The 14,168-nt window shown below is 32.9% G+C and overlaps 2 protein-coding genes across 8 annotated transcripts; both read left to right on the top strand.

The window, feature by feature from the left end:
* The first annotated feature begins 511 nt into the window (after nt 1-511).
* LOC101501704 (ubiquitin-like modifier-activating enzyme 5) lies at nt 512-5,825 on the top strand. Its single transcript, XM_004501643.4, has 14 exons — nt 512-732; nt 942-1,010; nt 1,119-1,232; nt 2,020-2,148; nt 2,598-2,666; nt 2,784-2,936; nt 3,034-3,070; nt 3,555-3,637; nt 3,925-3,999; nt 4,246-4,320; nt 4,504-4,590; nt 4,688-4,803; nt 4,967-5,013; nt 5,475-5,825. Exons 1-14 carry the CDS (start codon nt 643-645, stop codon nt 5,612-5,614), a joined length of 1,284 nt encoding a protein of 427 aa, XP_004501700.1. The 5' UTR covers nt 512-642; the 3' UTR covers nt 5,615-5,825.
* A 1,655-nt stretch (nt 5,826-7,480) lies between these two features.
* Nucleotides 7,481-13,009, top strand: LOC101502032 (TITAN-like protein). 7 transcript variants are annotated; one of them, XM_073369058.1, is made up of 11 exons: nt 7,481-7,779; nt 8,452-8,529; nt 8,625-8,927; nt 9,102-9,169; nt 9,676-10,013; nt 10,109-10,238; nt 10,356-10,680; nt 10,795-10,868; nt 11,217-11,262; nt 11,572-11,993; nt 12,704-13,009. In XM_073369058.1, the coding sequence occupies exons 5-11, from the start codon at nt 9,703-9,705 to the stop codon at nt 12,737-12,739; spliced, it is 1,344 nt and encodes a 447-aa protein (XP_073225159.1). In that variant the 5' UTR covers nt 7,481-7,779; nt 8,452-8,529; nt 8,625-8,927; nt 9,102-9,169; nt 9,676-9,702; the 3' UTR covers nt 12,740-13,009. The 7 variants fall into 7 exon arrangements, with proteins under 7 accessions (XP_073225159.1, XP_073225157.1, XP_027190649.1 ...); XM_073369056.1 differs by having other exon boundaries at nt 7,482-7,779; nt 8,728-8,927; nt 11,214-11,262; XM_027334848.2 differs by having other exon boundaries at nt 7,482-7,779; nt 11,214-11,262.
* The last annotated feature ends 1,159 nt before the right edge of the window (nt 13,010-14,168 follow it).

The following is a 14,168-nucleotide window of genomic DNA, read 5'->3' as shown; positions in this document are numbered from 1 at the left end:
AAAATGTGTTTCAAAAGTCTCATGTTGGTCGAAAGTTTCGAAAAATTGTTGAATTATCTATTTCAGAAGTTTCAAATTGCTCGAAAATTCTGAAAATTATTTAATCCTCTATTTCAGAAATTTTATATTATTTGAAACTTTTGAAAAACTCAAAATTGTCTTTCGAAGGTTTCAAATATATCAAAGTGTGTGAAAAAGTAAGTTATTTATGCTTCAAAAGTTTCAAAATACTTGTAAAATTTGTGTAAGATTTTCAAAATTTCAAATATGTGAATAAAAAAGTGAATGAAAAAATTTCAATTTTATAAATAGTAATAAATGATAAAATATTATTTTCAAGATTAGTGGGGGGTGAGAGGTATAGATGGAGGGAAGAGTAGAATAATTATAAATAAAAATAAAAAGGGCCCATATTATATAGTCGAGCACGGTCCGTTTCGTAATCTACCCGACCCGACCTGACCCGGAATGAAATAAACATTAATTTGCCGTATAATAAAGCGAGGGAAGAAGATATGCTACACGCACGCTACTACGATTTACCAGTGTCGGGGAAGGAATCCAAAGTTGCCTTTAGTTCAGGTTTCAACTGCAAATTTTCAATTAGGCATTTGGTTTTGATCAAATTCAACATTGAGAGAGATGGAGATCGAGCTTAATGACTTGATCGCCGATCTTCAATCTCTCAATCAATCGCTTCCCGATCCATCTCTCAGTGATGCCATCCATAAGGTAATTCCCTCTCTATTCTTCTTCTCAATTATCATATTATTTTATCGAATTCTGCATGTCTCATTTCTGTTATGCTGCATTTTTCTGGATGAATCAATCACTGTCTTCATCAAAATTAAATCGATATTTTATGATTATGACATTAATCTATAATTAATTCCGTTTAGCATTGGCTTGACTTGATCTGATTTTTATCTTTTGATTTGAAGATTCAATCGCGCGTTGAGCATATTGCTGATCTTGTTAAGGCTGGGCCTGTTCGGCGCTCTAAAGTTCAGGTAGTTGCTTTGTGGAATTTCGGTCAAGTATTTGTGTTGAACTGTTTTTGATGCATTTCTACTGTTGAAGTTTTTATTGAATTGAACTGTTATCATTGTATTGAGCAGGATATGAGTGCTGAAGTTGTAGATAGTAATCCCTATAGTCGGCTTATGGCGCTTCAGAGAATGGGTATTGTGGAGAACTATGAACGGATACGGGATTTCTCCATTGCCATAGTTGTCTGTACTAATCTCCTCTTCTACCTTTACTTACTGTCATATAATAGAATCTGTGATATGTTATGCATGTAAACAAACTCTGATACGTTATTTCTTTTAATTTTAACTATCAATCTTGGAAAAGAAATGATATGATTGTAGAACATTGAATTTCCAATTAATCCGGGGAAAAAAAATTGATGAGCAACATTAGTCTTGGTCTTATTTATTCATTTATGGTGATTTTTATTGAAATGAAAGGAGAATTGTATGACATTGGAGCTGTGGACCTGTAAGATTGTTTGTTACTTTGTAATTGTTAACCATTGTTGTGATATCGTGATTATGATATAATAGATGGAGAAGACCTTGTTGGCATTGATGAGAAGTGAATCCTAGTTTGGTATCTGAGAGTCCCCCATATAAATACAGTATCCTTAGCCAAACTTGTGTCAGTATGATTGGTGGATTGTCTAATTTTATTTATACATAGAGCATTTAGGTTTGGCTATTTACTTTTGATGAAAGAGATACCATCATATCAAACTCTGCATGGATTTATAGCCCTTAAACCACTTCATGCCCACTCCTACTAAGATTTAATATCAAGATCAACAAGCACAATACTCAATATTAAGATATTTATACGGAGAGTTTATGAACGTAGAAATGGACCATTTTTTCCCTTTAAAAAAAAAAGGAGAACAGGCAGCTCTGACTATTTTCAAATTTTCAGCAAATTCTTTAGTTTTTCATTTCACATTTTGGTTATAAGTTCTAACTTTTGGTAATTCTTATGTAATTGCAGGGAGTAGGTGGTGTAGGAAGTGTAGCTGCTGAAATGCTGACAAGATGTGGTATAGGTCGACTTTTGTTGTATGATTATGATAAAGTGGAACTTGCAAACATGAATAGGCTCTTCTTTCGTCCTGATCAAGTGAGTACCCGAATCTTAATTTCTTGTCTTCAAAATTTGAATGGATATTATTGTATCGTTTGTTCTATCTAACCTGTCTCGCTGAATGGCAAAGACTTTGGTGGTGGTTGTTGTATATACATTTGTTATTTTTTTCCAAATATTTAAAATTTGACCTGATGATGTCATCTTTTGTTCGATGTATCCGATCTCACCTAATGGGCGAAAACTTTGGTGGTGTTTGATATATACATCATAATTTATTATTTCCAAACATCATGGCTTCTGAATTCAAGGAGAAGTCCTATAAATTATTATTCGCACAAACTGTCTCTTTAGTTTTTGACACAGAATAACAATTTAAAAGCTTGATCTAGAGTTTTGTGCTGACAACATTATATTATATTATATTATATTATATATTTTACATATAAAAGCTTCCAGAAGTAAAGTGCTTTTTGGCTTTTCAGGCTGGTATGACAAAGACAGATGCAGCTGTACAAACACTTTCAGATATAAACCCTGATGTTGTGCTTGAGGTAAGTATTTTTCAGTATTCACGCCCGCTGTGACTCATTCCATATGCCTACCATGGTACAAAGATGAAACTAGTATTTTTTTCCCTGCTGATACATTCCCTTTTCCTTTTCATTTAGAGCTTTACACTGAATATCACAACAGTTGATGGTTTCGAAACCTTTATGTCATCTTTGAAAAATAAGTCATTTCGTCCTGATAAAGAGGGTAGCGGTGTGGATCTTGTCTTAAGCTGTGTAGATAATTATGAAGCAAGAATGGCTGTTAACCAGGTATTTATTATTTAACATAATGTAAGTTTTTAATTCTCTTCTTTTAAATTTGCCAGGAGATTGCTGTGTGTAACCAAATTTCCTATACACACTGCAGGCTTGTAATGAACTGAGCCAGACATGGTTGGAATCAGGTAAGCATTCTTGTGATAAAACTCTTGGATTTTTGTATGGTAGTAAAAATAAAATGCTTAGAAATGGCTCTTAACCACTTTTATTTTTATGTACAGAATAGTGATTTCAAAATAATCTGTGATATAATTTACTCTGAGAACTAGAATAGGCATGCTTCTGTAAGACATTTCACAATGTAAATGTCTTTGTTATTGACAGATGTTTTCTTCCTCTATGAATTGAAAGTATCCAGACCTTGACAAGTGGATGCATCTGTGTTTATTTGGCTGACATACATTTATTTAAAAAATACATATTTTAGTATTTGGTACAATCTCAAGGTGCATTACTTATCAAATACAAAGTCAAAGAGAGTTGTGCAGCTTGTGCTTGTGACCTTGTGTATTCTGCTACCATTATGCATTGCCAATTCTTCACAGTAGTCATATATGCATCTATGAAATCTACTTATGCAGCAACTCACGTGAATAAATATTCGAACAGGTGTTTCTGAGGATGCAGTTTCTGGTCATATTCAGTTACTTATTCCCGGCGAGACTGCCTGTTTTGCATGCGCTCCTCCTCTTGTAAGTCTGTTCTTTATTTGATATTGTCTTTATTTGAAATTGGATATTATTCACAATTGACAATAGAATGACTCAAAGGACTGGATTTAATCAACCTGGTGATATGCTGTCAAGTTTCAGAATGTCATCCTTAGGTGGACTATATTATTGTAGTTTTCTAATAGCCGACTATGTAACCGAATATGTTCATGCATACTACTACTACTACATCCAGCTTACGGGAAATTTGTAGCTGTTATGCGGTATGTACAAACATATGAAGCATGCAATTTTATTTTTTCTCTTAGGTTGTAGCATCTGGGATTGATGAGCGTACACTCAAGCGTGAAGGGGTTTGTGCTGCATCTTTACCAACCACCATGGTAAATTATAATACTATCCTTGAATAGTCAAAATTTAATGTTGTTCTAAAGCTATTCATCTTATTATACTTGAATCTGGTTGTTTATGTGCATATAAAAGTGGATAGAACTGTTTAAATAAACACTCACATGAGATGACATTTATTATTTTTAGTGGCTTATTTAATGTCTCTTTAACACTCAGAATATTTAGTACATTTTTTTTGTTATGTTTTTTGAACTTGAAAATTTTGTTTGACTTTCCAGGGGGTTGTTGCTGGGCTTCTTGTCCAAAACACACTAAAATTCTTGTTAGGTTTTGGTCAAGTCTCTCCTTATTTGGTAAGTACTGCACTAATGCTTAAAAGTTTAAATACTCCATTTATTCCCTTTTCTGATGAGCGTTTCAAATGATTCCTTTCATTTTTGTTTAAAAGATTGATAAATTGATTCTTCAAAGAGGAACCTGATGACGCCACTATGATTCTTAGGAATATACTAGCCTTATGTTTTCTTTGTACGTAGGGATATAACTCTCTTAAGGATTTTTTCCCAACTATGCAAATGAAGCCAAACCCCCAATGTTCCAATGCGGCTTGCTTAAAAAGACAGGTAAGGAATTTCGTCTAGCCTACGTTGCACATATTTGATTTTATGATTAATGTCATGTATCATCCTGTGTGATTATTGAACTATAAATGTTATGTAGGAAGAATACATTCTTGCAAAGCCAGCAAGAGATGCCGCAGCAAAAGCAAAAATGGAGGCTGAAGGACCATCAATCGAAGAAGGTCCACTTCACGATGACAATGAATGGAATATAAGGTGCTTAATGATCTTTTATACTGTTCATGTGCTTTGTCTTGTTTACATAGAGATGTGTGAATTTATTAATTAATGCAATGAACATGTAATATCAAATAGTTTTGTTGTCTTCTTACAATTTTATACTCCACATTTACTGGCGATGTTTTTGCTAAATTTTCAGCGTCGTTGATGATTGTGAACCGGATGGTCCCAATCCCAGTAGCTCAGGTATTTACTTAATTATATTCCTAAGTTTCCTATAGATATTGATAAGCTCATTGAGTTTGCCCATTAATAGAAGTAAACCGAAGTGCTGGATGTTGTTAATGTTTGTTTTATTTTAATAGTGATTCTGACTGTAAAGCTCCTGATGTTGTGTTATTTATTTCTTTTGAGCCACATGGGCTTGGTCAGGGAACTTTTTTTTCAACTAGATCCTTTACGAAAATATTTATTTTCAGGCAATTTGATCCTTTTGAATTGCACCTTCATTCAAGAACCAAAAATTACTAGCAGTTATTCATTTTGTCTGTTCATGTCTTTCTTACCTCTGTTTTGTTTTTCTCAGCAATATTGGTTGGAGAAACATTTACCTTTATTGTTGAAGGGTTCTAGATTTGTTTTAATTCTATTGTTCATTTTCAATTAGTATTAAAACCAGTAACCTCATGTCCCCAAATTTATTGCAGATGCCCTTCCTGAAGGTCTCACTCATGAACTTCCTACTGCGGATGAATTTCAGAACGAATCTACTGATGAAACTCCAACCAATGACAATGATGACCTTGATGATCTACGAAAGCAACTTGAAGCCATTAATTCTGCATAGTGTCAGACTATCAGTTATAGTTTTTTTTACATTATTTATAGAAAAACTTTTGGGTTTTAATACTTTAGGCAAAGCAGGTTTAACTTAAAGATCTTGAATTCATCCGTTTTATATGGCAGTTTTGCTTTGTTTAGTTTGTTGCTTTGAATTATACATACTGTAACATTGAAAGTGATACAAGTTCAATTTACATATTAAAACTATTTGGTCATATTGGCAACTACAAGGAAGTATGCAATCTTCACCATAAAAAGGAAGTGTGCAATTTGGTATTTAAAATTTTTCATTGAAGCTTGTTGAATATCTTTATGCAGCTTTGAGTTTTGCGCATTGAGGATTGCAGCCAGCATCTGCTGTCCAAGACATGTGAATTTGAGAAACCTCTCATATTAATTAACAATCAAACTTACCTGTTGTTTTTTCTCAAGAACTTGTATCAATTTTCCATCGTTACTCGCTGAGGGATTTAACTTGGGCATGCAGCAAGAATAATGGAATTCGGAGAGATCACTGAATGAAATGCGAAAAATAATGTTTGAAATGTTTTCGGTACGATAATGCAAAAAATAATGTTTGAAATGTTTTCGGTGCAATGCATGTAAAAGTGACAATTGTGTATTGCAATAGTTTTCTTTACAGTAGTATAAGTGTGGATTGAAATGCTAAACTCTGAATTTCCACCAACTCTATCATCATCATCCCAGAAAGATGAAGGTCATTTAATGACTACGATTAAGTCCTAATCAACCCTATTATCATCGAGCTGGAAATGTTTGGTTTGGGGAATTATATGATATTAACATAATGACTTAGATTAAGATAAAAAAAAATAACTTAGATTACATAAAAGTCGTGATTGAATACCTTAATTTGGATTTGTAGGTTTTAAACTTTTGTATCAATTTAGATTTGTTAGTAGTTATGTCTTGTGAGATTGTTTCATGTAGTTTATGAAGTAACTTGTAATATGTCGAAAATGTAATTTTAATTTATTTTCATAAGTTCTTCAAGATAATTTGTGAATTTCTAAATTGAACTAAATTTAAAATCGCAAAATGATAAAAAAATTCATAGCGCACAAAATGATATTATCAATTGTTTTTAGACATCTTTTTCTAAAAACAGTGGGATCAAGTTAATTTTCATACTTTAAAAACAAAAAAAATCAAAATTAAATTGAATATATAAATTGTAATACTTATTTGTTAATTATTGGCATGAGATAAGCCTAATCGCCCTTGTTGTTATCGATAAAAATCTAAATCTCTCACCAATTAAAGGTTCCTGCTATTAGGTTGAATAATTGGATGCACAACTCAATAACCAACCTTAATATAAAAATTTAAGTTGACTACTTTATCCATCACCACATTCTCTTCATAAATATACTTACGAAAACATATGTGTGGTTTGTTTATCTTACAGAAGTATACTTGTGAATACAAATGTGATCTTTTTTAGAAACATAGATACAAATAGTTCTCAAACTTAATATGATATTAAGTATATCCAATAGGGTATCTACTATTTTATATTTACACAACAAATTCAATAGTTTTAGACAGACATGAGAGAGTATAATTGAGAAAAACTCAATTAGCACATTGAATAGAGATAAAAAATGAAATGAATTTATAATATTAATATATTAAAATGAAGATCCATTAACTATAAAGATTTGATTTTTGTAATTTTTGGTATGCATGATAGTTAAAATATATTAAAAACATTGAAAAGTTGAACCAATGAATTTTAATGTTTACAAAAAAAATGATATTAAACATAGTAAGTTACTTATAAAATCAATGGATTCTACTCTATAAATTTTTCATTTTTAAATTATGGATCAACCAAAAATTAATTAATTTAAATTACATCTAATTGGATCGAATGGGATGAAATTGTTTTAAGATGTCACCCAAATGCAAACAAATCTATGGTGTGTGGTGCGTTTTATTTATTTTCGAAACCTACCGGTTCCTTCTTCTTCGTTTTCGTACAATACCGCGTAATTCTGAGAGAAAAATTGAAATATTCGTCTTCTTTCTGTTGTTCATCATCGTCTGCATCCTCCTCCTATTCGTTCTCGCCGCCGTTCGTCTTGTTCCGGCACGTCCTCCTGCAGTGCCATCTTTTCTGCGCGACAGTTTCTCTTTTCCAAATAGGTACCGTACTGTATTTTTCGTTACTCTTCATTGTTTAATCTTTCAATCTTTGTGCTTGTGTTACTGTATTTTCGTGTTTCTTTTGAAACTTAGTTCTACTCAAAAAGAGTATCTCCTTGGAACTTTTTTCTTCATTCTTTTTCACACAAGTCCTTTATTTTTTTGGCTATAGGTTGTTATTTATCACAACGGAATATTGAATTATTTTTGTGTTAATCGGTGCTCTATTAATCAGTAATAATCAGTCTAGTAATGACTAATTTGTAAAATTTGGAATCAATTTGATATGTTTGATGTGAAAAGGAATTTGATTTATCAATTTGAAAAAGGAATTCAATATAGGAAGATTCAAAAGATACCAGGGTATAGCTGGATTCCAAATATTCAAAAGCTCATATGCTGATTAACTTGTATAAGGGGCAACTGGTAGATATCTAGATTCACTAAATGTTGGATTGCATATCCTAATCTTATATTTCTGTGATGTTTTATATGAGATAAGATCAATTGACAACATCCCACAGCAGCAGGTTGGATTCTCCAACTTGTTGAAGTTTTATTTGTCACCAAATCCAGATAATGATTTATTTTTATTAATCTAAAGTTTGACATATTTATATCACATGAGTGTCTCTCTACCAACTCGGCACACACCGTCTCTGTACTTTTCAGAAACTTCTGATTCCTGCTCTCCCAGTGCACTCTGTTTGCTTTTATTGGTACAACCCCTGCTGCCCAGATTGCTACATGGTAATCATCATCACCCTATCATATTACAGATGCTTACATTGCAATGGATGCTTATAATGTTAGATAATAATTGATAAGAATTTTCAAAATTGAAGGCATGTTGCTTTAAGGAATGGGAATAAACAAATGCTTAGATTCAAATTGAGCTTTTGTCCTTGCTTCCATTGAATATTGCATGTGAATTCCATTCGAGCACAGAATGCTATACTACAAAAAATTCAAAAATCAAGGTAGAATGTGGAAAGGACGAAGCTTCAGTAACTATGCCAAAATGTTGAAGGATATTGTTGCAATTATCAATAAAAGAGCACACAGGGCATGCGAGGAGAGCAAAGGCCAAATAGAGAGCAAGATACAGGGTTTTGGTGAAAAGAAAGTTTGTTGAGAGTCAGCGAGACGTGAGATTTTAAATGACTACATGTCAGCCTTTAGATTGATCCTATCCTGCTCTATATTATTTATTATTTATATATATGATGATGTCTGCTCAACTCAGTCTCTTAAGTTTACTAGTTTGTGTTGTCATGTTTTTTCTTATCTTATCCGTAATATCTTTTGTGTTCTTTTTGTAGCTTTTGGAAAAAGGTGACGAAGAAAAGGATTGTGCTACCTTGAGATCAAAGTTTGAACTTCCCAACAGGTTCTTAGAAAACTTTTGTTAAAGATTCTTATGCATTCTAAATTAATATTATTTGTTATTTTGTTCGCTTGTTACGATTTCTGTTTTGTTTTAAAGTATATTGAATAGAATTTCTGTTGCTGCATTTTCTTTATTAGCTATTGATTCATTGAAATTGTGTAATAGTTTTGAAGGTATTAAGACTGTCAATATAGACCTGTACTGCATTTTATTCCAATTAATGTATCCGGTAAATAATCTGCATTTCAATGTCTGTAGTTATTGCTGTTGGTAGTTATATCATGCATAGATGCATATACACAAGCTGATATTAATGAATATGGCCAGCCAATGTAAGAAATGGGCAAATTTATTTATTTAGGCTTGCCCATCCCCCATTTTAGGCTGTACCTTTTGGGACTGTGTTGTCCTTGTTACTTTACCAATCATACCAATGAAATGACATTATTGTCTACGTGAAAAAGGTGACGGATGAAAATAGTTCACTAAAGTGTTTCTGTTCATAGGGAAAGCCAAAAGTGAATCCATTGATAATGGGGGAGCAATCTGAGAGTGAGAGCAGGAGTGCCAAGCCTAAAATAGGCACAAGGGAGAAGAAGAAAATTGAGTTTGAGTTCTGCAAGGTTTGCAATATAAATCACGACCAAGGTCTCCGCCACAAATACTTCCCTAAGCACAAAAAATCCCTTTCTACCTTCCTCTCTCGCTTCCAAAACAAATGCTCTGATGTACGCTTCTTCCTCAACACGCCTACCCCTCTCAGTTCTCAACTTTCTTCTCATAATCGCTTCTGGTGTGTTTTCTGTGACCAAGATATCGACGAGCTCTCCAGTTCATTTTCCCGGTATCAAATTTTTGTTGTCAACTTGAAGAATTGTTAGTCAATGTTTTCTTTAGCTAAGCTGTAATTTGTAATGGGTGTTGTCTTGTTTCTTGAAGCAGTGCAAATGCGATTCGTCACCTAGCAAGTATTGAACATATGAAGAATTTGAAGCACTTCTTCTGGAAATATGGTGGCTCCACGGATCAGCTGGATGCATTTACAGTTTCTGATAACGACGTTGCAAAGGTGCTCCATAAATTATATCAATCTTATATTTGTCCGTTTTTTAGAATAATTTGGAAATAAAAAATTCATAATTTAGAATGCATTTGTTCATCATTTGCCATTTCTTTGTGAGTGCAGTGGGAAAAGAGGTGCATGGCCCTAAAAAAAGAAGCTGACTTGCAAAGTGAGGGAAGTCATGGAGCAGTTTCTGGACCTTCAAGTGATATCCATAATCAATTGAAAAATGGAAATAGTGATAGTTTTGAAAATATTTATTCCCATTCTGTGAAATCATATCCTTCAAATGTTGTTTTGCCTTTACATTGCTACACGAATGAGTATCAGGTATCCTCTTCAGAACACTCTGGAGTTGGAAATACTGGCCTATTAGATATTGATAACTCTTCTTTACCTTCGGAAGCGTGCTCTAGTGCAAATTCTCTTGCTTTGCAGGATTTTGCTGGTATGCTTACCCTGTATATTGAAGATGTCATTTCTTATTCTTTACAACTATCGTTCACCTGTGGGATTTGTGAAAGTTGAGTCTTATCTTTCGTGTGCTTTTGTTGTGTCTCAGTGGAAAGAGGAAGCCATTCTCTCCCTTGTAGTGGTGGACTATGGTCAAGTGGTGGTTACTCCTGTAATAAAACAGTAAGTTTCTGTGTTGGGGACTTGGGGGTAAGAGGGGAAGGGTCTTACGCTTTGACTCTTCCGCACAAGAATCTAACTATTTGAGTTTCAGACTTTCAGCAGTCGTTGGTTGGTGATTTCATTGGTTTGCAAGATCAATGTATCTGATGTTTTTCCTTTAGTTATCTAAAATTTTCATGACTTGATGATCAAGGACTGTAGTTTGCTTCTCATAATGCATGCTTGTACTTTTTATAATCTCTGATATCTTTTTAAACATTATTCTGATTGTTGCTCCCTGTTTTGTAGCTTTGTAATGTGAACTTTCGACACTGATAAACATATTGCATTTTTGTATGGATATAGCAGGTTCTTGATAATGGTAAAGTGGTCAGGGGAGAGAGCAATCAGCAAGGTGTTCACCTATATATATATATAGATTTGTCCGTTTTTCAGTTCTTATAATTCCATAAAGTTCGGGCGCAATCCGTAAAAAGAAAAAGTTTGGGAGCATGTGCCAATTGAATATATAAATTTTTCGTGGCACTATTGCATTTTTACTTATAGGCAAAATATTTGAAGACTAATATGAATGCAGAGAAAAAAAATCTGTGGCATTATTTCTCACTCTTATGGGTAGAATAGAGGATTGAGGAGGCTGTGAGGGAGGTGGTAAATTAGTGTGCATGATGCGTTTTTTCTAATGATTTTTCTGCATTTTCAGGTATACAGATGCTCACCCGAATCTCTTCTGTGTCTGCTGAAAATGATGGTGGAAATGTTCATTCTGGAGCACCTCCACCTTGGTTTGAATCAACCGAGGGAGTTCAGATACATCCTAAGTCTGTTTTAGGAGACCTTATCTCCCATTCAAAAAAGTCAGGGAATTACAAAAAGCTGAATCCTAAACGCATTGGAGCTGCTTGGGCAGAAAAGAGAAAGATTGAAATGGAGATGGAAAAGAGGGGGGAGATTGTGAGGAACAAATGTGATGTCAACTGGCTTCCTAATTTTGGTAGAGTCTGGCAATCTGGTAGCAGAAGAGAATCCAGAAAAGAATTTGAAAAGGAGAAACAAGAGTTGTTCAGTGTTGAAACTCAATCTGAGATGCCAATCATGATACAACCTTATGTTAGCAAAAGAATGGTGCGTTTTACATTCTAAAGATTATTGGTTTGGTTTCTTTCAAAACTGTCGGCCAAAATCAGTCGGCTTTGGGCCTGGCTTCAACTGGCCAAACCCAAGGCTGTCAAGTTTGGTAAAGGGGTTGCAAAATGAGCTAAGCCCTTCTTACTGATCTGGCCAAGATGCATAAAATGGCGGTATCAGTCGTATACGGATAAAACATTTTATTTTAAGAGTTTAATTACTATGCACTGACAATGTAAAAAGTAGTACACTGTTAGCACATCATAACCATTTATAGTTGTGACTTTTTATGTAGCTACCATAAAAGTCAAATGTTTCTAATGAACCGACAACTAAACTTGACTGATAGTGTAAAAGACCTTTACGTTGCCAGCGTATACAAATTAAATCCTTTTTTTAAAGGGGGTTTGGCTAACCACCGACCAACCTACATAATCAATATATTGAACTACATAATATTTTTAGAGATGGGCGACAAACTGAAATAATGGCTCCATGGCAATAATATATGATGCTCCAGTGTTTGACAAAGGCGAAATTCAAAGAAAATATGCCAACGGGCATATAAATTTATAGCTGTAGCTCCAATCCAAGTTGTTTATTTAGTCCTTTCCTTCTGCAATGATCATCAAAGTTATTTTGATAATAGATTTTTCAGTCATCAATCTGTAAATATTAAACATGTTCCTTTTGTTTGTTCTTTGCAGCGGATGGATAGTAGTGGTGATTATGCAAGTGGGTGAAATTTCTGATGGCAAACATGTTCGGGTCGCCTATCAGTTTAATTTTGAACATAGGACAACTTGTCCAACAGTAGTGTACAGAAAACAGAGATTCCTCACCCATTAGATTCCTCTCAGTTCTTTCTCCTCGTTACCTAATTGTTGTACTTGCCTAGTTGACTCAAACTGCACTTATCTCTCTTTAAAGTCGTTCTTTTTCTGTAATATTTTTTCTGGGCACTAACATGGATCATCGGTTCATTCTAAATGTCTTCAAGATTTTGATTGGAATTAAGAGTTTGAAGAAGATTTGTGGGGGTTGCTGGGTAATTTTCAAACTTCAATCAATGTAAGTCATGAATTGTTCTCATTTCATACAGCTTGAAGAAGACTGGTAATTCGGATTTTCCATTTGCAAAGTGAATACTAAAATTGATCACGAAAAAGTTCGTCAAACTTGAGAGTTTAAGCAAACTCATAGTTTCTATAAGAGTTTATTTAAATAATAATAATTTATGATATTATTAAAATAATAATAATTCTTCATTTTCATAATAAATTACAAATAAAATGGTAGAAAAACAATATTAGTTAATAATGTAACATATATAGAATTAAATCAGATATTAACTAATATTTATCAAAATTTTATATTTTAAGGTAAATTAATATAGAATTGTAAAAACATAAGTAAAATAGAGAGTTTACTAATTTTATCAGAGTTTTTTTAAACTTATAAAAGTTTATCAAAAATATAATTTACATGCGAGTTGATTTATTGGCATGATTCGTGACTTAGAATCGTAAATCCGTAAAAATTTAAGAGTTAATTTGAAAGTTTAACCACTTTTTTTGCGACAATAAATTAAATTTAGAAATGTAATTATAAATATTTTATGGTTAAGTGCGGCGGAAGATGTATCATAAAAGGATTAGATAAAATTTTCAGATGGACAATGTTTACAGATGTGTTTTTGAGAGTTTAGCATGGGACTGCTTTGAAAAATAGGAAGTAAAAGTAAAATTTGGAAGAGATTTGTGTGGGGGAGGATTTTGAGAGTTTATTTTTTTATAATATAATTTTTTTTTAAAACTCAAAAAATGTATTGGAGAAAGATTTTAAAGAGATTGAATAAATTCTTAAATTTTTTTCCATGTTGCTAAAATACTTTAAAAATTAATAATATATTAAATATATATATTTTTCATTATTTTCTACAAAATTATTTTTTCAAAAAATTAAAAATAATTCTCTCTAATTTCTATCTTTGCTTCGCTGGAACCTCTTTTATTCCTTCCTCTCTAAACTCAAATAGATTGAAACTGTGATTTATTTGTATTCGTTTTTTCCTTAATTTTACTAAAATCAAATCATTACTTCGTCCATATGATACTTTATTTTAGCGAGTGTTGCAGATCTTTCTTAAAATTTGCGGCGATTTTCAATTAC

The sequence above is a fragment of the Cicer arietinum genome, chromosome 5 (genome assembly GCF_000331145.2).
Source record: "Cicer arietinum cultivar CDC Frontier isolate Library 1 chromosome 5, Cicar.CDCFrontier_v2.0, whole genome shotgun sequence".
Classification (NCBI taxonomy): Eukaryota; Viridiplantae; Streptophyta; class Magnoliopsida; order Fabales; family Fabaceae; genus Cicer; species Cicer arietinum.
This window is presented reverse-complemented; position numbering and strand designations above follow the sequence as displayed.

What these genes read in the sequence shown, in the direction of transcription:
- LOC101501704 (XM_004501643.4), top strand. Translation starts at nt 643, where the DNA reads ATGGAGATCGAGCTTAATGACTTGATCGCCGATCTTCAATCTCTCAAT. An exon ending in TTCGGCGCTCTAAAGTTCAG is followed by an intron (nt 1,011 to 1,118) that starts GTAGTTGCTTTG and finishes TGTATTGAGCAG; the next exon opens with GATATGAGTGCTGAAGTTGT. An exon ending in GTCAAGTCTCTCCTTATTTG is followed by an intron (nt 4,321 to 4,503) that starts GTAAGTACTGCA and finishes CTTTGTACGTAG; the next exon opens with GGATATAACTCTCTTAAGGA.
- LOC101502032 (XM_027334851.2), top strand. Translation starts at nt 9,703, where the DNA reads ATGGGGGAGCAATCTGAGAGTGAGAGCAGGAGTGCCAAGCCTAAAATA. An exon ending in CTGATAACGACGTTGCAAAG is followed by an intron (nt 10,239 to 10,355) that starts GTGCTCCATAAA and finishes TTGTGAGTGCAG; the next exon opens with TGGGAAAAGAGGTGCATGGC. An exon ending in TGCTTTGCAGGATTTTGCTG is followed by an intron (nt 10,681 to 10,794) that starts GTATGCTTACCC and finishes GTTGTGTCTCAG; the next exon opens with TGGAAAGAGGAAGCCATTCT.